The 24,324-nt window shown below is 41.6% G+C and overlaps 1 protein-coding gene across 3 annotated transcripts in view; it reads right to left on the bottom strand.

Moving 5' to 3' along the window:
- Positions 1 to 352: 352 nt before the first annotated feature.
- LOC133132295 (glutamate receptor 1-like) overlaps positions 353 to 24,324 on the bottom strand; it is a 78,829-nt gene continuing 54,857 nt past the window's right edge. The window contains exons 12-16 of one of the 3 annotated variants that reach the window (XM_061247636.1): positions 12,712 to 12,910; positions 11,771 to 12,018; positions 7,727 to 7,841; positions 3,742 to 3,876; positions 353 to 2,448 (exon numbers count right to left, since the gene is read on the bottom strand). In XM_061247636.1, the coding sequence (XP_061103620.1) occupies positions 2,278 to 2,448; positions 3,742 to 3,876; positions 7,727 to 7,841; positions 11,771 to 12,018; positions 12,712 to 12,910 (868 nt within the window). In that variant the 3' untranslated portion in view covers positions 353 to 2,277. Of the gene's footprint in view, positions 3,877 to 6,885; positions 7,001 to 7,726; positions 7,842 to 11,770; positions 12,019 to 12,711; positions 12,911 to 24,324 lie in introns of all 3 variants that reach the window. The other 2 variants (XM_061247638.1, XM_061247635.1) reach the window with 2 other exon arrangements.

Below are 24,324 nucleotides of genomic sequence, written 5' to 3'. Positions count from 1 at the left end.
CTTATAAGCATGTCCAAGCAAACTCGGAGTTGTAGGGCTGGTTTTTCTCCAGCTAGCGCCACCTGCATGATGCTTGCAATTTTAATATTGGATTCGCTTTCCCCATGGATTGCATTGCATATTAAAATGTAAAAATTTCACATTAAAAAAACAAATCCATTTTTACTTAAAAATAGCCTACGATTAAAGCATTAGTTGCTTAATCAGATTGATATAAGATGTTAATAGGTACATATGTAATATATATATATATATATATATATATATATATATATATATATATATATATATATATATATATATATACACACATATATATATTTAAACTCAGTTAAAAATCATAAGAAAATGATTGTTTTTCAAACCATCTTGTTTAATCACAGAAAATCAAGTGTGGAGTGCGGATTCATGGTACGCATGAAGTCCGCTGTCCTATGCAGCCTTGGTATTGCTGTGCCCACAAGCTGGAACAAAAATGTGACAAGAAATGTGACTCACTGATTGGCTGTTGCAAACGTGAAAATAGACTCAACTGTCACAATACAATTCCTGGAACCAAGAGTCAAATAAAATGGACGATCAACATGATTGAATTCTCTCTGTACTTCAAGGCGATTATTTTGTAAAAATGGATTTCTGCACAGTGCACTGTAGGACATGTACTTTCTATTCCGTCACACACTCTAGCTCCACTCGTAGGGCTGCACTATGGCTTGTCTTTTTACCCCATCTCTCCTCCTCTCCTACACAAAATCTGATGTGGCAGGTCTTTCTTCACCGCCAACAGGCTCCATCTTTGGAAAAGGATAAGATGACAGATAACTTTGAAAAGTTATTTACAATATTTATGTCTATACATACATACAAACACACAGACAACACAAACGCACAGCCAAGCCTTGTCATTTTGCATGGGCACTAAATAAAGATGTACACTGTCACTTTTCTGAAAACACTGCAATCTGTCAAAGAATCCCATAAATAAAGGCCAGGAATGATTCAGCAGCTGCAGCATATATCCTTGACATATATTAGGCTGCTTGTCCCCCCGGAGCAGAGTATAAACTTATGTTGTCTTACAAAGGAAATAAAATACATTTCGGACCAGCTGTGTTTCAAAGATATGGAAAACAAATACGCCGGTTAATTCTTCTCCCTTGACCCAGTTCAACCTGACTGCAGAATAAGGACTAACTAGAATAAAGAAAATAAACATTCTTTGCTTGATGATCTAGCAAGCCCCGTGCTCAGGACAATATCCACAATACCCACAGGACCCTGTCACAGCACCAGCCTGAAGACAAAACCATAGATTTTCTTTCTTTTTGCTTTTTGCAATTGACATTTAATTTATGTTGACTCATAATGTAAGAGATTATTTTTAGGAACATGTTGCCTGAATTAAATCCGGTTAATTTTGCCAATAGGGTGCACATATACTGGGACATATCTGATAGATTTTTAAAAAAGACAAAATTTGGTTGATTGTGTGGTTGATTGTGTGGATGATTGTGTGGTTGATTGTGTGGATGATTGTGTGGTTGATTGTGTGGTTAATTGTGTGGTTGATTGTGTGGTGAATTGTGTGGATGACTGTGGTTGATTGTTTGGATGACTGCGTGGTTGATTGTGTGGTTAATTGTGTGGATGACTGTGTGGATGAGTTCACAAACAGATAATCCACGACAGCATACTGTGCTCATCCAACACAACCTGCACTTCTGCCACGCAAAAACATCTTACTGTATAAACAGCACATTTGTGATAGGCATTAGGATAAAACAGGATTTTAATACACTTTCCATGTGATGCTGTAGTAAGGAAAAAGGAAGAGGCAAACAACAGTTCAACACTGATAATAATCCAAATATCGCATGTGGAGAAAACGTAAACAGGACTAAAGAACAGGCACAGAGAAGAAAGTGTCACTTTTTTGGGGTAGTGGGGTGGGGGTGGGGGCAGTCTTCCCATTTCTCGACACGAAATGTACACTTCTTAAAAGTTCTGACGGGACGGCTTCTTTATTGCAGCAGACGATCATTTTTAAACAAACAATTTCTCTTTAGAAAAGTGTCTTTTTTCTCTTTTTTTATCGGTAGCGATAGTTAGTAGTCTATAGTAGTTCCAGAAGAGTCCATTTTGGCAGTAGGTGTTGACGGATGCGCAGGTTTCTGCAGCGCGACGCTCCTCCCGCTGTTGTCGTTACGGAGTCGCCCGACGCCGTCGCGGACGCCGGCGTGGTCGTCGGTGTTTCCATGGCGGCGGCGCGTGAGCGAATCACATCCCGGACGCGCCCAGGCCCATGTCTCCCGCGTGGCTCATGCAGGGCAGAGTCTGCGCCGCTTTGGGGAAGTCGTGCGCCACCACGCGCCCGTTCTCCCCGCCGCCGCTGCCGTTTCCGCTCGCCCGGTTCAGCGTGGAGCTCGTCATCGCGTCGTTGATGATTTGCTGAAAGGGAGAGCGAGCGGGGACGCGGTCAAATCAGAAGCGGGCATCGGAACTCACCGCCACACAAGCGTCACCCCCTCTTCTGCAACTGAGCTGAGAAATCCAGGTTCAGAAAGTAAAAGTCCTCCCCAGTATTTTACTCCAACCAGCTGGATTTGCTAATTAACTCAACTTTTCAGCCAGGAGGCAGAACTAATGAGTGAAATCAGCTGCCATGAGTACATGGGTAGAAGAAACACATGGCAGTACTTTTACTTTCTGACCCCTGGACCTCAAAGGCGTAAAGAAAAGCTGTACAATATACTGTATGCTTTTTATCATTTTCAATAATGTATTCCCTCGTACAATTACAGCAAAGAATAGAAAAATAATCATAATAAAGGGTGTATGAGTTATTCTGTATGTTCACAATGTTTGTTTCATTCGCATTGTGTTGTCTGATTTGTATGACTCAATGCATTATAATTCTCACTGACATTTTTCACAAATTGCAGAGCCATTCAGTTAGTTCATAGGGTAAGAAGGTAGACCTAACCTCCAACAAATTATGAAAGCACTGCTCCATTGTTGTTTCCTAAAAAATGACTTGCATTAGTTTATTATGATGAAAGCCTCTAGGCTTCAAGCTGTAGTTAATGATCTGTGTTCTGGGGACGTGCGTGTTGACTGTATGGATGATTTCATTCCAGAACAATTTACAGAAAGCAGAGGGCTATGATTGTACACTCATTTATTTCACTGACAGTGATTTCTGCTCTGATGCTGTGCGCAGTGTACAGGTAATTTGACTGCTCTGTCATATTGATCACAGTAAATACTCACAAAATGAGATTATGGTGATTTGTTGTAGTTGGCAACATTTCAAGATTGCCACGGGAATATTCTGTTGGCAATGTTTAAAAAGATGTAATTGTATAGAAATGCGTGTGGTAATGACAGAATTGTCAGGTATAATTGTCAGCACAATTATGCCTGTGATTGGTTAGTGCGGGGGTCTCAAAATCCAGTCCTGGAGAGCCGAAGGCTCTGCTGGTTTTTGTGATTTTCTTTCAATCAGCAGCCAAATTACTCCTTGGAAATATGATGTGTATAGAAAGTCTAACAAATGACTTAAATTAAGGCCTTAAAAAACACAAAAAAACCAGCACATGCAGCGGCCCTCCAGGATTTGAGTTTGAGATCGATGGTGAGGAATGATAGCGGGCTGTAGCTCTGTAACAGTAGAAGGAGCCGGAACACCTCCCTGTTGTCCGTGCTGAACCTGAAAAAGGCCTGCGATACGTAAACAGAGACCTTCATTCTCATGGACTCGGTTCTGGACTTGTAGCAGAACTCGACCAGGGCTACGAGCATGGCCAGGCCCAACCCTCCAATCAGGATGTAGAAGACTCCAGCCACATTACTGAGGCTGAGAGCACTGGTCTTGTCCTGGAAATGGGGAAAGTGGGAGTCACACACCCTCAGATGCTGCGTTCAGCACAACACTGCTACTATTTTAACATATTCGCATGTTCTCAAAGTACAAATCACTACATGTTTTCACATTAGATTTTTAATCAAATTTTGCTGGACCATTGTAGCACAATTTGCAAATCCATATAGATCAATAATAAACAGATCAAAACTGTAGCCAATTGTATTTTAATTGGTAATTAGTAAATGTACAGCACACCACTTTATATTTACCAAAACTGATTAACTATCAATAATGAACAAGTATTATTCGTATTCAGACATGGGATATTCTTGATGATTAAGAATAGAGACAGGTAGGACTGAAAGGAACATGCACATCAACATGCACAGATCACAAACAGGTCAGGATAAATGCAATCATCTACAGAGGATAGCTGGCTAGCAAGTCTCAAATAAACCTAACCACTATAAGTGAATGTTACAGTGAACACAGAAACATACATACAGTAAACACACAGACATAATTATTTTAACCTCCGCTATAAGCCGTACTTTCTGGGTGTGGCTGTGGGACTTTTCTGCGGTTGACACCATGCAGGAGGGGAATGAAACGTCAGCTGTTTTTCAGGGGATTGTTTCAGGCTAAATCAAATGGTTTCTACAAACAACGGGTAGCACTGGGCGCCTCTTCTGTACGGTGTCCATTTTAGGACTGTCCGTTTCTAAACCCCCTTTTAGCAAACTGATCTGGAGGGTGGGAGTTTTCAAAGGTCAAAACAGGAATGAAACAACATTAGTTATTGAATGAAACTATGACATATGTATAGAATACTTTTTGTGGCATACCCACACGTTAGGTGGCAGGCTAATCTAATGTTTAAACTGTTAACTAGGGAAAAAGATTTATTAGCTTCAATATATATGGGAATTGGAACTCCATTTCCCTGTAAGGCTGCTTCACTGCTAAGTGGCTATCAATCAGCTGTAAACAGATTAACAGATATTTTGATCAAATGTGACAAAACATTGTTCCTCAGAACTTGGAATCACATGACCTAAGATGGACACCGTATTTCTGGGTTGCCTTCACTATGGGCAGGGCCATTTTAGCTATGACATCACAAAAGAGGGGCGGTAGGTCTCAATCACATGCAATCTGACGAGCGAGTCAACGATCTCACGTACGGACATTAGGTTCTCATCCAGTAACATGCATGTTCCAACATAGAGGGGGAAACAGTGGGTTGCGGCTATTCAATCATAAATAGATATTGCCTTACTCTCCAAACTGCCATTTACACTTTTCTTTTTTCTTTTTCGGTATGATGCGGGTTGATGCAGGGAGAACTGTAATGCTTGCATTATGGATAACCATTTCTGCATTCCTAAAATGGGAGTTAATCATATTTTCTTTATTTAATCCTTGGGGGATATTGTGGCTTCTGATTCCTCAAGATGCAAAATGGATAAATCAGACAAATGGCTGGCAAATAAATTACCATAGTTTATTACCATAAATTACCATAGTTACCATTATTTTTAATTCCTCTAAACTCTCAATATTGCTGTTGGTCAGCAAGTGCCGCATGACTAAATACTTTATTCTTGCCCACACTAAAATGACTTTCTCTTAGTCGGAAAACAAAGGACCTGTTGTTTGTGTGCTCTTCTGCCCCCTCACCAACAAACCATGAGCAATGCAGGAAATGGGACAGAGAGATGATTTAAGCTGAGGATTTTTGTGGATCTACTTCATTATGTTTTTAAATTAAGATTCAGTCACTTGGTACTTTATTCTTCCACAAGCATATTTGAGTTTCACAACAGCAAGAACAGAAGTGTATGGATGGTATATTGTTTTTGTACATCGCCATGGATCCACAGAGATCAGAAAGGCAGCACGGAGACTATCGTCCACAGAGATGAGAAAGGCAGTGCAGTACAAAGACTATCGTCCACAAAGATCAGAAAGGCAGTGCAGTACAGAGACTATCGTCCATAGAGATCAGAAAGGCAGTACAGAGACTATTGTCCAGAGAGATCAGAAAGCCAGTACAGAGACTATCGTCCACAGAGATCAGAAAGGCAGCACAGAGACTATTGTCCAGAGAGGTCAGAAAGCCAGTACAGAGACTATTGTCCACAGAGATCAGAAAGGCAGTACAGTACAGAGACTATTGTCCACAGAGATCAGGAAGGCAGTACAGTACAGAGACTATTGTCCACAGAGATCAGGAAGGCAGTACAGTACAGAGACTATCGTCCACAGAGATCAGGAAGGTAAGAGAGGATGTCAGTGGTCTCAGCATCATCAATCGCCTCCGTTACATTTTCTGGAAGCCCCAGGCTCTTTTCTTCTGTCTCAGCTGTGTTCTCCAGATTATTCTGGGAGCTGTCACAATCAGTTAAGACTGTTTCTAAAGCATTTTAAACTTCATCTGTCATCTTTAAGACGAGGCTCACAGTCTCTTTTGTTCAGGTTGATCCTGCTATTACAGGACCGGGGGAGAATTGTTTTTATAGATTTTTTTTTTCATGATGAAAAATTTGCTGTAACCATTTTGTTCAGTGATTTCTTTCATAAATATAGTTGTAAATGTAAATTAGACTCTATATTGGGCTCTATCGACTCTATAAGGCCTATATAGTATCTTTTTTGTATTCTTTTTTGCACCCCCCAATGATTATAATTGTGTCAAAAATAAACATTTTCTGAAATTATTCACAAATATGTCATTGCTGTCATATGCTGATTGATGATTTTTGTTTGGTTGATTGATGGGTTATTTCACAGGCTATTGGTTGACTGACTGCGGATATTATTTTCCGGTTAGTTGTTATTCACCTGAACCATAATGCAAAGGCTGACTGACAGGGGGACAGGGGTGGGAGGGGAGGGGGGTCTGGCTGTTTGGGTAAATGGCAGGTTGGAGAGGTAGCATGGAAGGGGGGTCCGGACGGGAGGCCTTAAGGCCGAGTGACCGTTCTCGCTGTTGGGTCGGAACCGAGCGCTGGACTGACCTTTCTCGCGGAGTCCTTGCTTCCACATTCGCCCTTATCGTACCACCATTTGTTTTTCAGTTTGTCTAAGACGGCTTGCTCATTGAGCTTCAACACCGCTAGGTTAACTGGGATTCTTCATGGTGGGGAAATAACATAAATAACATTGTTTCATGTTATTTTATGTTATTCGGCAGCACAGTAGACATACACACCCATGAAAATATATTTAGATATTCTATGTGAATATAAATAAGACAGAAATTAACACAGTCATTGTCTGGCACATTGTGAAAGTGATATGCATTAATACTCCATCTAGCCATTGTGTCCTTCCTCCCTACTGCGAGATGTGTATTACTATATCACTTTGGGTAACCGGCAAACAGTAAACACTCGGTTATGTCAAAAAGGTTTTTTTTTTAAATTCCCTACAAACGAACCAGGACAGAGGGGCAAATTAATTTAGATATCAGATATAAATAAACGGTCCAAGAACTTAAAAAACAATGTAAATATCAACCTGATTGACGTTATTCTCTTCATGAATTAGTTGAATAACATTGCAAACCCAACCGCTGGTGATATAGACACCCATTGATCGTCTGCAGAGTGCAGAATTACTTTAAATGTGATTTTGTTGTCGGTTGAGGGCAGCTGACGGAATTCTCCAAGATACATCAAACTGTCAATTAAAAAAAAAGAAAAAGAAGTGAAATAAAAGTGAATGAAAGTTCTTCTCCTCCCACCCCAGTACTGGGTCAAAGGCCAGGGGTGTGGCGGCCGACGTGTTTGCCTGGCGCGGTTGCCGGTTACCCCCCGTGTGGTGGTTACCGCCGGACGGCTCAAAATGGAGGCTGACCTTGGAATCACCTCCCCCGCTGCCGCACTCGCCCTTGTCATACCACCATTTGTTTTTCAGTTTGTCCAACAGGCCCTGCTCGTTCAGTTTTAACACTGCCAGGTTTACTGGGTTTCTTGAAATGATAAAATGATACCGGTCAGCGTTAATCGAGAGGAGTTAACAGTAACGGCGAGATACAGATTGAGATATATGAATAAACAGTCCCTTTGATATAGCTCTTGTTTTTTTATTCATCAAGTTTTGTTTACCATACACTTTCAGAAATAAAGTTCCTAAAAAGGTACAAATGCTTATCACTGGCATACTATACCCTATAGGTACATAAAATTGTACCCCTAGCCAGCGATATATAATTAATTTGTACCTTTTTTGCTTGGAAAACATACTCATTTGTATGCAAAGAAAACATTACTGTACTTTCAGGGTACATTTGGGGCATTTGATCCTTGAAGAACAAAAATGTACCTCCACTGTCACTTTATTTCTGAGAGTGTAGTGGGGTGTACAGTGGCACTGGCTGCTTCTGCAGCTTACAAGTCCAAATTAGAAAGCAGTTGTGAAATGAATAAAAAAAAAAATCTGTCTCTGCTTTAATGGAAAATTATGCCCAGTGGCCATACTAAAGCAGATTTTACCAAGCAAGACATGAGAAGGAAGTCAAATATCAGCTATGTGCAGGGTAGCATTGCCACCTTTAAAGTCTGACTAGCCCTTCAGAAGTTTCTGAGTGTGCATAGCTAAGGTTCCCTCAGGTGAAGCATAAGGTCTACGTGTTCAATCCATGCTCCGTATTGATGCACTGGCCAATAACTGACTGGGCATTAATAACATGGATTTGAAACTGACACCAAAGCCGACACTTTCACCCCTGGGTTCCTAGTGTAGCGGGTCTATTTTCCAGATGCGAAGTGCAGTGTAAAGAACACAGAGATATTCCCTCCTCCCTTCCCCTAACCTCCTGTTCGCTCCCCTGCTGTGGACAACCTTTCTTTGCATTGTCATTGAGAATGCAAACAATATTGGCCAGAGCGCAGGGTTCACTGTGGCCTGCGTCTGCTGTCTTTCTCAGTAAAACCCCCTGAATTCTTTCTTTTCGGTGATTCAGAAAGAAGTCAGTTTATTCATGGGTGATGGACAGAAATACACATCTTGTTTTGTGGAACTGGTTCTGATGAGAATTACTGTTTGTTTTTTTGTCTTTTTGGAGGCGGCAGTGTTCTGGTGAGATGATTTGGGCCTGGAATCAATCAATCTGTACCTCCTTAACTCTGACATACAAATAAATGCGTTTCTTAATCGCGTTTGCAGTTACAGGTTCAGCGCAATCAAAATTCAATCAAGAATATTTCAAATCCTTTGCATTTATTTTTCATTCAAAGATTAAGGATTGTTTGATTGCAGGCCTCTCTCAACTAAAAATGGAAAGGAAATTCTGAACATGTCTCAAAACAGAAAGGAAGGAAGCACATTCCTACTGCAAGGCTCATGGATAACATCACATTGAATGCATTCAAACATCATGTGAGCTTGTTTTCATTGAAAGCTATGAGGATCATTTGAAAAGCACTGGGCATATCCGAAAAGATGAGTTCACGTCCTGTTCTCCCTTCTGCTCCTTCATACAATCTCTCTGGAGTAATACAATGAAATATCACATTCAGAGAAATATCTGTATTTCCGGCTAGACCACATACAGTAGAATCTCTGACATATTCATGTATTTGGAACAGAGACCTTTCAGGTCTGTGAACAAAGAATGGTACGAAAAATGCAGGAATTTGAATAATCTGAATACTATTGGATGAGTCAGGTAGTCCATTACTGAATGAGCTGATCAAATGGCCCTCATAATGCTCTCCTCTTCAGAAAAAAATCCATACCAGAATGATGCAGAAGAACACATTTCTGAATTCATAATCAAATGAATGTAGTATATGTATATGTTTCTACTGCAGACAGCAACAGCAGATCTATGATGAATGGGGGATTCATTCTGACTCTCGGCAGAGTTTGGACCCTGTCTTTAAATTATACATTTCAGCAAGCATCAGAGTTTTCAGGCCTTCCACATTACACATAAGCTCAGTAAAGAGCTTACTGAGTCATCAGACCAGGCTTAACTCCAGTATCTACAGGGTGAAGTGGCTCATGGGTAAGTACACCCGCCAGGGTTTTTTTTTTTTTTTTTTTTTTAATCACAGGGCCATTACCCACAATCCAACTCATTTGAAGCAAAGTGCCAAATACAGGAAAAGCTTTTTGTATGAACTTCTGGCTTTAGAGTTGGGACTGGTACTGTGACAAGACCTTAAACTGTCAAATTTAATAATACCAACAATTATTAAAATATAAAACATTTGGAATACGACTAGACTACTACTACTGTTGCTACTCCAACTACTACAACAACTACTACCAATAATAATAATAATAATAATAATAATAGAGTAGTACTTTCTTAAATTCATTAAATGACTCACCACAGTTATGCTGATCCTGCCCCAAACCTGCCCCAATCCCCCTGGCATCCACCAAATATATTATTTTACCTTCCTTCCCCCAAAAAACATATTTATATGCAAGATGGGTCAACTAAAAAAACAGTCATAAAAATACTAAAATGTAGGTGCTGGCTCACGTGAATGTGATGTGGATTTGTAGGATTCCTAAAGATTTTTCAAGTACTCTTCAACTGATTTTCAGTATACACAGTGCCTGAAGAAACTATTCACATCCCTTTAAAAAGTTTCCCAGAGTTCTTGCCTCAGAGCTTAAAGCATGCACACAGACAGACAGAGAGAGACTCACACACACACACACACGCACACACACACATACACATGCACAAATAGTAAATAATTTAATACATTAATTAACACCATTGCTATGGGAATCCTAAATTAGTTCAGGCACCCATTATTAAAATCACACAATTTGTTGAATGTCTGTTTTGTCTAATAATAATGGCTCATGTGATTCCAGAAAAATAAATGGAATTTCACACTTCTGTAAGTTAAATTGACTTTTGTTTCACATGTGGATTCATATAAAAAAATGTCCATTTCATTATATCATGTCAGATTCATGTTCTGGGGCAAAAAAAAAAGAAAACTCTTCAAGGGGTGAATAGTTTCTTCCTTCCTTGAACATCACTTAAATGAATATTTAACAACCTTATATCAGTGTCGAAATGGAAAAAAAATTTTTTATACATTAGACATTTCATTAGGATACCTTCATGATTTCATATGCCCCGTGTTGTACACCATGTACAACTAAATTATATTTGTATTTTATATATTTTTTTATTGCATTTCATTCCGTTGAATTTAAAATACACATACATTCCTGCAAATATATTATACTTAGTGTAGTCTGAGGTTTTGCAATGAGCATTTTTTTGCAGTGCATTTTTAAACGATATGAATGAATTGATATGAACCTGTTCTACTTCTACGTCGTATGCAGTTAAAAATGCGTGCTACACCAAATGAAAAACAAGCACTTCCTTGAGTTCTTGTTAAGAGACGGGCATATGAAATGTAAAGGCATTTTCTGAAGTTAACACAGAGCACAGACGTCCCAAAGTCAGTTTATACGCATGCTGAAGGATTCTCAGTCACAGCTCTGTAATCACAATGCCATCGGCATTCTGGGCTGTTTAATGGTGAAAGAGGATGCACACGGTTAGCAATAATGCCAGTTCTGTCTGTATTATCACAGTTTAGCCTTTACTGAACAGACCGCTCTGTGTCTCCTTTTCAATTCGTTTGTTTCAGTGGCAGTGGAAGATTTTTCCAAGAGTGTCCTATGCGGACTCAATCACCATGAAATCACCCACACAGTCACTCAGTAAAATGTCCAGTGTAAATTCAACACGAAGAGAGGACATCTGAGTCTAATAGGGACCACATGTGCTCTGTGATGGTTGACTTAACAGCGGACATTTTACAGTGTACCTCATCAGTGTGTTTGAGTCGAGGAAATCATGCGTGTTTGTGCGTGAAAACGACGGGCGGCGGTTGCCGCGGCGACACGTACCTCAGAGCCGAGCCCTTGGGCGTGGCCACGCCGTAGCCCTTGGAGTCCAGGTTGCCGCCCACCTTCATGGTGTCGCACGGCTTGCGCTGCTCGATGTACTCGTTCATGGTGGACTCCAGCAGGTACGCGTACTTCCCCTTCGACCGCCGAACCCTGGCCACGCCCTCGTCCGTCGTCTTCACAAACACCGACGGGTCGGCCGACTTCATGTACGACCACATCTTCTCGAACACCGCGATCTTTGACCTCTGTGGAGGAAAAAAGAATGAACAGGGAGGTGAATAACGGAATAGGCACAGTCAACGTTCAACGGTTCCACATCTCCACATCTCTTCCATTGATACCTTCATCCTCCTACCTGGAATAATTTAAACGACCAGCAATGCAACATCTCTGAGCAACAAATATGCTCTCCCAGTTCAGTTGGGCTAAATGTGTGGCAGTGGTAAACATTATATCTCTTTTGTTTCTTGCATAGTTATTTTTAGTTTCAACCCCACCTCCACCTATACCAGTCACCACAATGTTCTGTTGAGTCTGGCACATCTTTATATGGTAGATAAATATTGTGAGTAGTGGTTGTAAATAAATAATTAATAAAAAGATGGTGCATGTGGCTTTGCCTGTGGGCTCAAAGACGAAGACAGCATGTCTTCTCCACTGGGAAATTTTTTGACAGCGAAAGTGACTGCAGGTTTCTTGAACACATAAACGGCGGGGCTCCCATTAGCTTAAAACTCCACACTCATTGATAAAAGAGGAAAACTATCAAAGCAGATTAGACAGACTATTTAGCTTTTAGGCAAACTACACAGTATATACTATACCAGTGGCAGGTAAAGGTGAGCATTGCTGGGATGAATGGCCCGTTCTCATCAATATGGTTATGCTATGTTCGACACCCCCCCTCCACACACCCACACTTCCTGATGACCTCTCACCCGGAAGAAGTCTTTGGTGGAGCCCCCATCCAGGGTCCCGTAGGCGATTTCCGTCTGCTTGGCGAGGTCATCAGCGCTCTCGATGGGTGACACCATCCTCTCCACCGTGAGGAAGGCTGCCAGGTTCGCCGTGTACGAGGAGATGATGATGAGGGTGAAGAACCACCAGACGCCGCCCACGATCCGGCCGGACAGAGACCTGCACGGGCCGAGCCACACAAACAGCTCCAGCCGTGAAACATCTCAGCACAGAGCGCAGAGGAAGAACTCATTCAAAGTCATTCATCTGTACGGCAATGGCTCCAGTTAAATATATAACCGTGCGCTTCCTGGTAATATTGCAAGTAGCTGCTGAATTTAATGAATTTTAATTCTCTGAAGAGTCCTGTGCAGAGAAAACAGAAGCAGCGAATAGTTCCATATCTGACCATAATTGGAAGTAAAAAAAAAAAAAAGATGATTAAAAATAGATTTAAGTTCCCTGTAAAATATTAAACCAACAGCTTTGTATGGAAACATGATTACTTCGAAACTGCAAGCTCAGAAGCATGAGTGATGCAGGAAGTGATGTCACTTCCTGTGTGTAATTAGTTTCCTTGGCTGGAAACCTTTGTCCTTTAGCTTGGTGACTCTTGTTGTGCTGCTTGATGCCTAGTCGGGTTTGATTTTACATTTACATTACATTTTTGTCATTTAGCAGACGCTTTTAATCCAAAGCGATAGGTTCATAGGTTCTTCCACAAGTTAAAGCATCACATCCATAACTAGTAAAATACACATGAAGTGTTGTTCTAAACATATAGTCATCATAAGTGCAATTTCTTTTTTTGGGGGCGTTAGACAAGAGGGATAGGGATATCAGAAAGGGGGGCGGGGGAAATCAGGAGGGAAGACTGAGGTAGAGTTTGAAAAGGTGTGTTTTTAGTCTGCGTCGAAATAGGGGGAGGGATTCTGCTGTCCTGACAGTGGTAGGCAAGTCATTCCACCACTGAGGCACCAGAGCGGAAAACAGGCGTGAACGTGCAGCTCGACCGCCAGGTGCTCGTAGCGAGGGAACCATAAGGCGACCAGAGCTGGCAGACCGGAGTGGTCTAGCTGGGGAGTAGGGATTTAAAAGCCGGCACAGACCTACGCCCTTATATTGTATTATCCTACTGAATCACTGAATCCAAGAGTAAAATATTAATTATAAAACGTTATAATATACATGTAATATACATTTAAATTAGTATAGTTAATAATGGCATATACTGCATATAGTTCATACACTTCTTCAGAGTTGTATAGTTGCTAAGGAGCTAGGCTTGTTACGTAAAGGTTAAACCACTGATTCCAGGGTAGGGCTCTCCTAGTGTAACCTTGAGTAAGGCACTACTCAATTTCTTCAGTATCCAGCTACATGTAGAGTACTGTTCAAACACTCAGTTGGGTAAAGTGTGCAAGTTGTTCTGGATAACAGTGTCTTCAGTAATGTAGACTACACCAGGCTATCTTTTTTCTTTTTTAAGAAATTATAAACCCTTTATTCATTCTACCACATGTGAACAAAATGCTCCCTGTATATACTATATATAACTTTGTGCAGTTCTTTTGTGTTTGAACACAGATAATTCGAAAAATTTCACTGAAATGTGCTTGAACGTGATAAATTGCAGTAACAAAAGAGAACACCAACCGAGAAATTAATCTCAGCCCTTTTTCAAAGTGGCCAGCGTGTGTGATAAACATGTGCATATTAATAACCTGGGCTTAATAGAGAAAGGAGCAGTTAGACACTCATGTAAAAACAAAGACTTAATACACACAGTACAATAATCCCTCGGGTGCGCTCCTTCCCCCAGTGTGTAATGTACTGAGCAAGAAAAATATATATAAATAAAAAAATAGACAAATTATGCTCTGAAATAGACAAAGTAACCAGGAAAAAAAGGATTTATGCGTTTTGTAAGGATATTTTCAATTACCATGACAATAGATGCTCAACAGTCCAAAGAAATAGAATATAATATAGAAGAGAAACGATGAAAGCGTCTACTATCATTGGGAGATGAAACACAATGCGGAAAGAATGAACAAAACAAAACAAAAAACAACATGCCACCCTAATCCTAACAGAGCTTTTTATTCCGACTGGCCGTCCTTCAATACCATCAATCTCCTTTGTAGAATGCGAATCACACGAATAAGAAGAAAACACCCCCACCCGCAGGTGCATACGAATCAGGTATTCACCGACAGCATTCTCTCTTTCTGGCCTAACCATCCTCCATCTTGCATCACTGTCAATCCCCTCTGTAGGATGCAGATCACGAAAGAAAAGGGGGGGGAAAAAACGAGAGAAAGCGTCCAGCAGCAGCGAAAGCTCTGGGGAGAGGGCCTGAGCGGCGCTGTAATAACGCGAGCGCAGGGAAGCCAAACAACACGACCGGTCTCACGCCTCCCTCCAGCGCCTGGCAGCTGGTGGCCTCAGCGAGCCTCGTCAGCCGAAACGGGCCCGGGCTGCCCCCCCGCCGGCGGGCCCGTAGCCTCCGGGCGGAGCTGGCAGGTGTTACAGCCGCGCCGAGCGTGTGGCGTGGTCCGCCTCTTTCCGTTCGTCCGCTATCGTCGCCCGCGCCGGGCACGCTTCACCCCCCCGTCAGCCGTTTTCACACCCTGACAATTCCATATTCGATACTCTCTGGAAGTCTCAAAGGCTTTCGTGACCAGACAGAAGTGATGTGGTCGGGCATTTCTTTCTCATTGGTGAATGATTGGGGAGTGCAAACTCAGGGAACTGACTGATCTCTGGGTCATACAGGAGCACAGCAGGCACTGGGATTCACACAGTACACAGTACACTAACTCACACAAACACACACACTCACTCAGTACACTAACTCACACAAACACACACACTCACTCAGTACACTAACTCACACAAACACACACGCTCACTCAGTACACTAACTCACACAAACACACACACTCACTCAGTACACTAACTCACACAAACACACACGCTCACTCAGTACACTAAATCACACAAACACACACACTCCCTCAGTACACTAACTCACACAAACACACACACACTCACAAAGTACACTAACTAACACAATCACACAGTACACTTACACTCACACGGTACACTAAATTGCAGCCACAGACAGAACACTCACACTGGCACAGGTACACAGTAGAGTAACTCACACTGGCACAGGTACACAGTACACAAACTCACACTCACACAGTACACTAAATTGCAGTCACACACAGTACACTCACACTGGCACAAGTACACAGTGCCACTTATACATAGAGGAATAGCTGTACAGCAGTTATACATTTAAACAGCAATTTATCTTCAGCTCAGCTCTGTTCTGCAGGTTTTCCATGAAAAATACTGAAATTATTAACATAAGCATTATTCATTTATTTATTTAGAAAGAGATAGAGGGAGAGAGAGAGAAATCTTAAACACTAAACTTAACTGGAACACTTCTTTGACATTCGCCCAGCATTTGTAAAATGCAGTCGAGTTGCACCAGAAAAAAAAAAGCCAGAAAACTTCAAATATGTGTGTTTGATGAGTGGAGCTCCTGGTGTGGAGCACTGTGTGGAATCACTGATGTGGTCTTTGAAACGTTCGTCTGCAGTGTGGCAAGATCAGCAGAGCCTCAGAGAGAGAAATATTCAGCTACGTGAGGAGGAAGATGATGGGGGTGACTGAGAAAGGATGTTCAGAAGCCTCAACAGCACAGTCTCCATAATCTTTGACGCTTTGCTGAGACGACCCCCCCCCCCCAAACACAACTCCCCTCCCCCCTGTTTCTTAAAAAAACAGAAAGGCAAAATGCTGAGATTTGTTGAGATAATGGCAAAACATTAGGTATGATGCAACTGAACACTTTAGAACACAGACACAGGGATTTTCAGCCCCGGCAATCTGAGTTAGTCATTCTTTCTTTCCCCCTTTCTTTCATTTCTTACGCTTTGTCAGAAGTGAAAGTCAAACAGGGAATTCATCTTTGCAGACCTGATTCTGTACTGTAGGCCTTTTTATTTATTATTTTAGTCCGTTTTTTTTAGAGCAGTAGGAGGTTTTTGCAGTACAAAATGACGGCTCCACACTGTGCCAGCGAATCTATGGTACCCATTGTGTTCGCGATCCTCCAGGTTGGGTCTCGGTGATTAATTTATACTGTGGAAACCGAGTGACTGAGCTGCCCTGCTTATGGAACATGCATGGGAGACCGTCTTTCTGAAGTCCGTCTCCGCTCATCAGCATTCATCATCGCTAGCATTAGCGTTTTATGCCTTTTTTTTAAATTCATAATCGCTAGCATTAGCGTTTTATGCATTGTTTTTTGATTCATCATCGCTAGCATTAGCGTTTTATGCATTGTTTATTGCGACACTGATTACACGGACATCGCTGGAAGCGTTTATTGCGGCGCAGCGATCGGAAGTGCATGCAGAACACGTTCGTAAGTGCCGCAGCGGAGTATGAATCATGCTTTATGAAAAGGGTCACCATGTTGCCTTTAGTAACATGACCTGCTGGGGTTTAAAACTGCGCTGCAAATGTCCTCATGGGGTGGCGTAGGCACTGCGTTAGCAGTGGTCATGCGGTTATCGGTTCCTGTGTGGCTTGGTGGAGCAGTGGAGAGCACTGTTGCCTCACAACAAGAAGGTCCTGGGTTTGAGCCCCGTCTGGGCCCCTCTGTGTGGAGTTTGCATGTTCTCTCTGTGTCTGCATGGGTTTCCTCCCACAGTCCAAAGACTATGCAGGTTAGGGACTACTGATGAAAAGGATCCAACGGCTGCGCAGATCTTACTGTGGCTTCAGCAGGGATTGAACCACCGACCTTGCACGTCCCAGGCATGTACCCTAAACCACTTTGCTACAGGCTGCCCTAGCATGAAGGTAACTGGTTCTAAACAGGTGGATAGGAAGAACAGTGAACATGGATGGAATCCCTAACAAAAGAACTTGAATAACCGAGTGTTCCAGTACCACTGCACAAAGATGGATCCAGTTCTGTGGCATTTACAATTTATTCACACACACGCATACATACACCCAAGAATCTTGAAAAGTGAGAAAAATATGACTAACTGAGCTTACTTTCCACGCGTCCAAGTCACTTTTGTGTGAAAGAGGCATAATACAATGTCATCCTCCAAACTGCTAAAACATTATGATAACCTTATGAGATACAGTGGGGTACAATTTCTGTTCTTTTGGCTCTGTACTCAAGCACATCTGATTTGAAATGAAACATGAGGTTAACATGCAGTCTGTCACATGTAATCTCAGGGTATGTACATCCAAATTGTGCATACAAACACACACACACACACACACACAAGCACACACAAGCACACGCATGCACACATCCACACACTCTCACACACACACACATGTTGTCCCTAGTTGCACCCACTCGGAGCAAATCACTTTTGAATTATCCAGCTTCATCCTTGGTTGCTATGACGATATTCCTTTCCCATTCTTTTATTTTCTAAAAATGGACACTGTGACTATAAGTCATGGCCAGCTTACATTCCATATCAGCGATAGAGCAGTTTGCCAATCATGACGGGTGCAGTCATATTTAACAGCAAATAAAGATTTAACACATCCGTATAAATATCAAGCATCAGCAGCCATTTTAGAGAAGTGAAGTGGATTCCACTTTGGACAAGATGTCAGTGAATATTCCTGTCGCTCCATTTCCCGAGATTTCTTAAGAGAGACGAAATATCTTGGTTACCATGGGAAACATCCATGCCATATGCTATAAAACAAAGCAACCCAAGACATTAAAACAAGATTAGTAACCCAATGACTTGCTGCAAAGAGAGTGAGAATGGGGGACAGGAATGATGTTAGAGACCTTCTCTAGTATGTCTTAAACTCACAATGGCTTTGGTTTGTTGGTTTATGTGCTTTTATGCACAGTGGACTAGAGGGAACAGAGAGAATGAAGTCAGCTTATAGTGAGTTAGTCACCTCCTAGCAGTTCACAGTTGTGCAGTGTTCACTCGAAGAAAACAAACAAATCTGATAACTCTTTAAATCATCATTACTGCACAAAGGAGGGCCGCTATCCATAATTCACTCAGTGTTCGTGTTGATGAAGAGGAAGAAGATGATGATGATGATGATGCTGGCGAATGTTAATTCCAAACAATTTTAATACAAATTTTATCATTTATAAAATAAATAAATAATTAAATAAATAAAGCCCACTTCTTCTTTTCAGTAAACCACCATCTGTCTTAGTTTGCAAACTGTTTCACTTTACTCTTGCTCTTCTTTGAAAACTAAAGATTGCAACGACTTTCCCACATTGTATTCTTTAGTAATAATGCTAAGATATGCCACTAGTTTACATAATACACCACCCACCTGACCACTTGTGGATTCTGATAATTCAAGCTTGCGCGGTGGTGGAGTCGTAATTCACTGTGTGACACTCCAGTCAAAACCATAGCTGTGGGCGTGATGTAATTAATGTACTCAAACAGACACAAAGATTAAAACTATTAGTAAAACACATACTACTATCTGTCTGAAAAAAAATCTGTCTTCACAACGTATTCCATAATCAATGTCTTAAGTGTGAGCCAATTACAGACAAACTGAAAGCTATTGACAATAAATGCACAAAGCAGGATACATGGGTCCATCTTTAAGTTAAAAATAAGCAAGTTGAGATTATTGCCATAATGATAATATAATTGCCATAATGATTTTATGATTTGTATCATAAAAAAACACAATGTCAGTGTAGAACCAATGAAAGGGAGCACCATTCAAGCTGGTGACTTCTGCCTCCCTAGCTCACTGTAACCTGCATCTAGGACAATGCAAATGAAGAAGAGCATTTGACAGTATGTCCACCAATACAGGCTGTATTGTACACAAGTGGGCACTGTTGCTCTTATTTGATTTTTCTTGCTTCTTGAAACCCTAGCTTTTAGATGGACCCCAAGAAACAGTTTTTATCATCTGCACAAAAGAAGTTAAGTTACCTGAAAAAGGTCATAATAAAAAATAAAAAATAAGGGGGTAAGAGCAGGACCATGATCAGCGAAGAACTTCTGTTCCCAGGCAACTTTTATACTAGCTGAGGGAGACTGGTGCACTCAACACGTAGTGGCACGCATGCACACACACACACACACACACACACACACACACACACACATAAGAGATTAGAGCAGGCTAAAGCAGATAACTGTGTTCGCTACTTTAGGGTTTAAATCAGAGGTGGGCAAAGAGGGCCTTATCTGTTTCTGGTTTCCATGCCAACGCCTGCCCTGGCCTTAAATGTGTAATTAGCCTTAACATTTATGCCAACTGACATTTTAGCTACATTTCTTGATAAGCGCATGAATGACAGCCGAAGACTGTCCCCCATATGAAATGATTTACTGTGATCTAATCACTGAGTGAACCAGTGTACTGCCAGCCAGCTCATTTAACCAGAACACCAGCCTGTCAGGACTGGAGTTGACTACCCCTGATTTAAACCCTTTTAAGTTCCCTGGTCAGTTCATAATACTTAGGGTTGTATCGCTGATGTTCCACTGCATTTACTTCAGAAATAATTTTGATACAATGCAATAATAAAAGGGTGGGATGAAGGGACGGGGTATATGAACAAAAAAGATGGGGACTTCTAATGAGCAACTCACAACAACTGAGGCTGATAGTCAAGTGGAAGGGACAGTAGACCACAAAATGATCCTTGAAACCTTAAAATCAATCCAACACCAAAACATCCAAACAGCTACAAAGCCAAGCTGATTTCAATGTCCGGATCACAGGACCATAGGATCTGACGAAGAAGAACAGATATCCATTATGTATACTAATAATTGTGTGACATCCCCAACAGTCCATGATCTGCACAAAATATATGTCAATGCAGACAACAGAAATAGCCTAAAACATGTACACACAGGAAAGCGCCTACCCTTACAATTCTGCAGCAAGTCCTATCAGCAGAAAGCAATGACCAAAAAAAAAAAAACAATCTCAGGTAACAGAAATACATTCTACTGGTGAACACAAATTCATCATACAATCCAAAACAATGCCAATGCCATATGACCTACAGACAGGGCCAATCATTCCAGACCATGGGGTGTGTGACCTGTTTGACCTCAGAGGCAGAAGAAATAAACAGTTTAAAATGGAATAATAAAGTGTCTATTTTCAGACCTAGAGAGATCCATCTAACCATCAGGTTGAGGCAATAGCATGAGGGCTGAAAATCTCAGAAATCTTTATTGCCTCAGTGCTTTCCCACGACTACTACTTCTGCTACTACTACTACTACTACTACTACTGCTACTGCTACTACTACTACTACTACTACTGCTACTGCTACTACTACTACTACTACTACTACTACTGCTGCTAATACTACTACTAGTGTTACTGCTAATACTACTACGACTACTACTACTACTACTGCTGCTGCTGCTACTACTACTACTACTACTGCTACTGCTAATACTACTACTACTATTACTACTACTACTGCTGCTGCTGCTGCTGCTGCTGCTACTACTACTACTAATACTACTACTACTGTTACTAATACTGCTAATACTACTACTACTACTAATAATAAAATATATAATAATAATAATAATAATAATGAAAGGGGATGTTTGAGTAATAGCTAACCTTTTTCTATGATGTGAAAATGATACAGGTTCCCCGCAGGGAGTCATGCGATCTGTGGATAGGTCTTCTATCAAGCACAGATTAGGAGTGTATGCCTCATAGCGCAGTGCAGAATGATTACCTCGGCCTCAGACAGACACACACATTAGTTCACTCCAATCACTACAGCAGTCCTTATTGACTGTCTGAAGAATTTATGACTCACAAATCTGCTAGACTAATTACATCTATTTATAATGTACCTTTAGAGAGAGAAGTGACAAACATATTTTGAAATTCCATTCCATACATAAAAACAAAACAGCTATTATTATTATTATTATTATTATTATTAGTAGTAGTATTATTATTATTATTATTAATATTAATATTAGGATATGGCACGTGTTGTGGGTTTTATGATTGTGTTCGTGCTTGAAAACCACAGAAATGTTTCACCGCTCACACAAAGGTCGGTATTTGCATTGCACTCACGATGTGGAAAGTCATTATGCTAATTATGTCAGCAACAAATGACACCCTATGCAAAGCCGGGTAATTGCTTGCATTAAAGTGAGAAATATTTCTCTTTCTTTTATTTGTTTTCCATTTCTGGTCGTCATGGCGGCTAGACAGCCAGGAGCAATGGGGCAAAACTGCACGCGGTATTTCGCTAAAACCCCTAACTAGCCGAGCGAAGAGTAATGATGTGCGCTGAGCATCCTGTCGCCAGGTCCTCCTAATTGTCCCCACCTGGCTATGTCCTGGATCACATCAGGACACGCGAAGCCTCTCATTATCACAGCGGCAGGGTAGGGACGAGGGAACTACATTCCCCATGGACCTCCAGGGACCTCTACAGCCCTGCCCCCAGCCCAATAGGTGCCTTAACAGAGCTTAAAGTTCATTTAGGAATCCTTCCTCTGTCGCAGGTTCATATTAGGACCTTCGTACGTTCAGAAATGATCCCCTGTTTAAAAATGGTTCTCAGAAGCGTACTAGGGTTGCTTTAAAAACCTTCTGAAATGTTCTTCAAAGGCAAATTCAAAGCCATACTGAGGCTGAAAAAAACAGTCAGAGACAGGCTAAACGATAGGCTTTCCAAAATACATATGGACTGCACTGTATAGGGGAGAGGCATACGGAACTCTAAGCTTCTCCTAGCCAAACGGAGAGAGCTGTGCTCTAGCATAGCTTCAGCAGGCTTAGCTCAAACCGATGAGAAAATGTCATTTCCCAGGCAGGCCCCACTGTGCTGATACCTGCTTATCCGCAGTGTCAACTTAACATGAAATTACAGCTCGCTGTGTGCCGTCTGCTGTGAGCTTCCACGTGGGCCGAATGCAGCCTCTCTGAAGCATTCGTCATTTCTGAGAAACCGAACGTCGTGCCGAATCGGATTCCGCGTCTTTGCGGAACCAGATAGGCTTTGATCGTTGCCGTCAATTTCACTATTCATGCGTCTGTGCTTGGAAGAGGAGTTTTCTTTTTTCATAATTCTAAGCCATGCTAGGTACTAGACCTAGGAGACCAACTCCAGTTCTGAGGCCAGTGCCATGGTCAAGGGCAATGGCAGGATCACACCTAACCTGACATGCATTATTTGAGTGTGGGAGGAAACCGAAGTACCTGGGGGTAACACCTGGAGAGCATGCAAACTCTATAGAGAGAGGATTCAAACCCAGAACCTTCTAGCGAGGCAACAGTGCTAACCACTGCACCACTGTGCCAACCCTTCAGTTAAGAACATTCAAATAAGGGTTAACTGGCACTGAGAACTAAAGGGAATTTTTCTAATATTTGCATTACAAGCTGCCGTACAGGTCTACTTAATAAATGTGTGCATATCATCAATACGGAGAAACAAGTGCAAAATCGAAGTGCTTTATGGAGATACAAATACAACATTAAAGGGTTAGAAATAAAAGGGCCGTATCTGGATCCAAGTGATACATGAGTGATATTAGATTTGTGGTAATCTTGCAGAACAGTCGTGTTAGATAGAGCTCGTGGAGGAGCGGGCTGAAGAGACGTGTCTTCAGACGGTGGGTGGAAAATGGGCAGTGACTGAATAAGTGCAATGCAGCAGAGCCAAAAAAAAAAGAGCTGAATCCATAAAGCAAAACATTCCCCTGCCCTCACAAACGGTCGTGATAATGCATCACGGTCCGGCATTCACACCATTTAAACAGGTTATTGAGCCTTTTCTCCCACTATTTTATTGTATTGTTTGCAAGGGAACACTCAGCAAATTTTAGCCTGCAGCCAAAGTTAGCTCCACGGGAATTCTGTGGGTCTCTGTAGACCATCAAACTTTTTTTATTACGACTATGTGGGAAAAGACTACAGTATTTTTTGCCGAACTCGAACACCAATGTGACTTGGAAATTTCTTCCAGTTCCATCTGACGAGCTGATGAATGCACTCCCTCAGACGGCACAGATGGTCCTCTCTCACTACACATGACCTGCAGGCAGAGCCCTCCATCAGCTGAGTCAGTCCTTTTGGGCACCAATCATCGCCGCTGAAGAAGCGTGTGGAGCCGGGTGCTGTTCTCTACTCCTCTGCTGGCCTAATTTACTGAACTCACAAGCTGGGCTGTTCAGGCCAATAAAGGGATCTTCTGAGCGGACTCTGTTTCCTCTAACAGGCACTTACTTTGATGTAGCTGAAAGCACACAAACAAACACATACAGCCACACACGCACACACACAAGCACATACACACACAGACAGACACTGCAGAGTTAAGGAACTCAAATGTTTGATGTCAGGGAGGTCTTAGATTTCAGATGTACTCAATGTCAATGTCACATGCATAAAATGTCATGTTTGCATTAAAACACATTCTGTACGTACATCCAGAACACCCATGAACATTGGTCACATTTGCATTGATGACAAGCTACACAGTTACGAAGTACAATACCGGTATCCACCTGATACCC

Source organism: Conger conger, chromosome 7, assembly GCF_963514075.1.
Source record: "Conger conger chromosome 7, fConCon1.1, whole genome shotgun sequence".
NCBI lineage: Eukaryota > Metazoa > Chordata > Actinopteri > Anguilliformes > Congridae > Conger > Conger conger.
The sequence above is the reverse complement of the archived record's forward strand: the minus strand, read 5'-3'. Positions and strand labels throughout refer to the sequence as shown.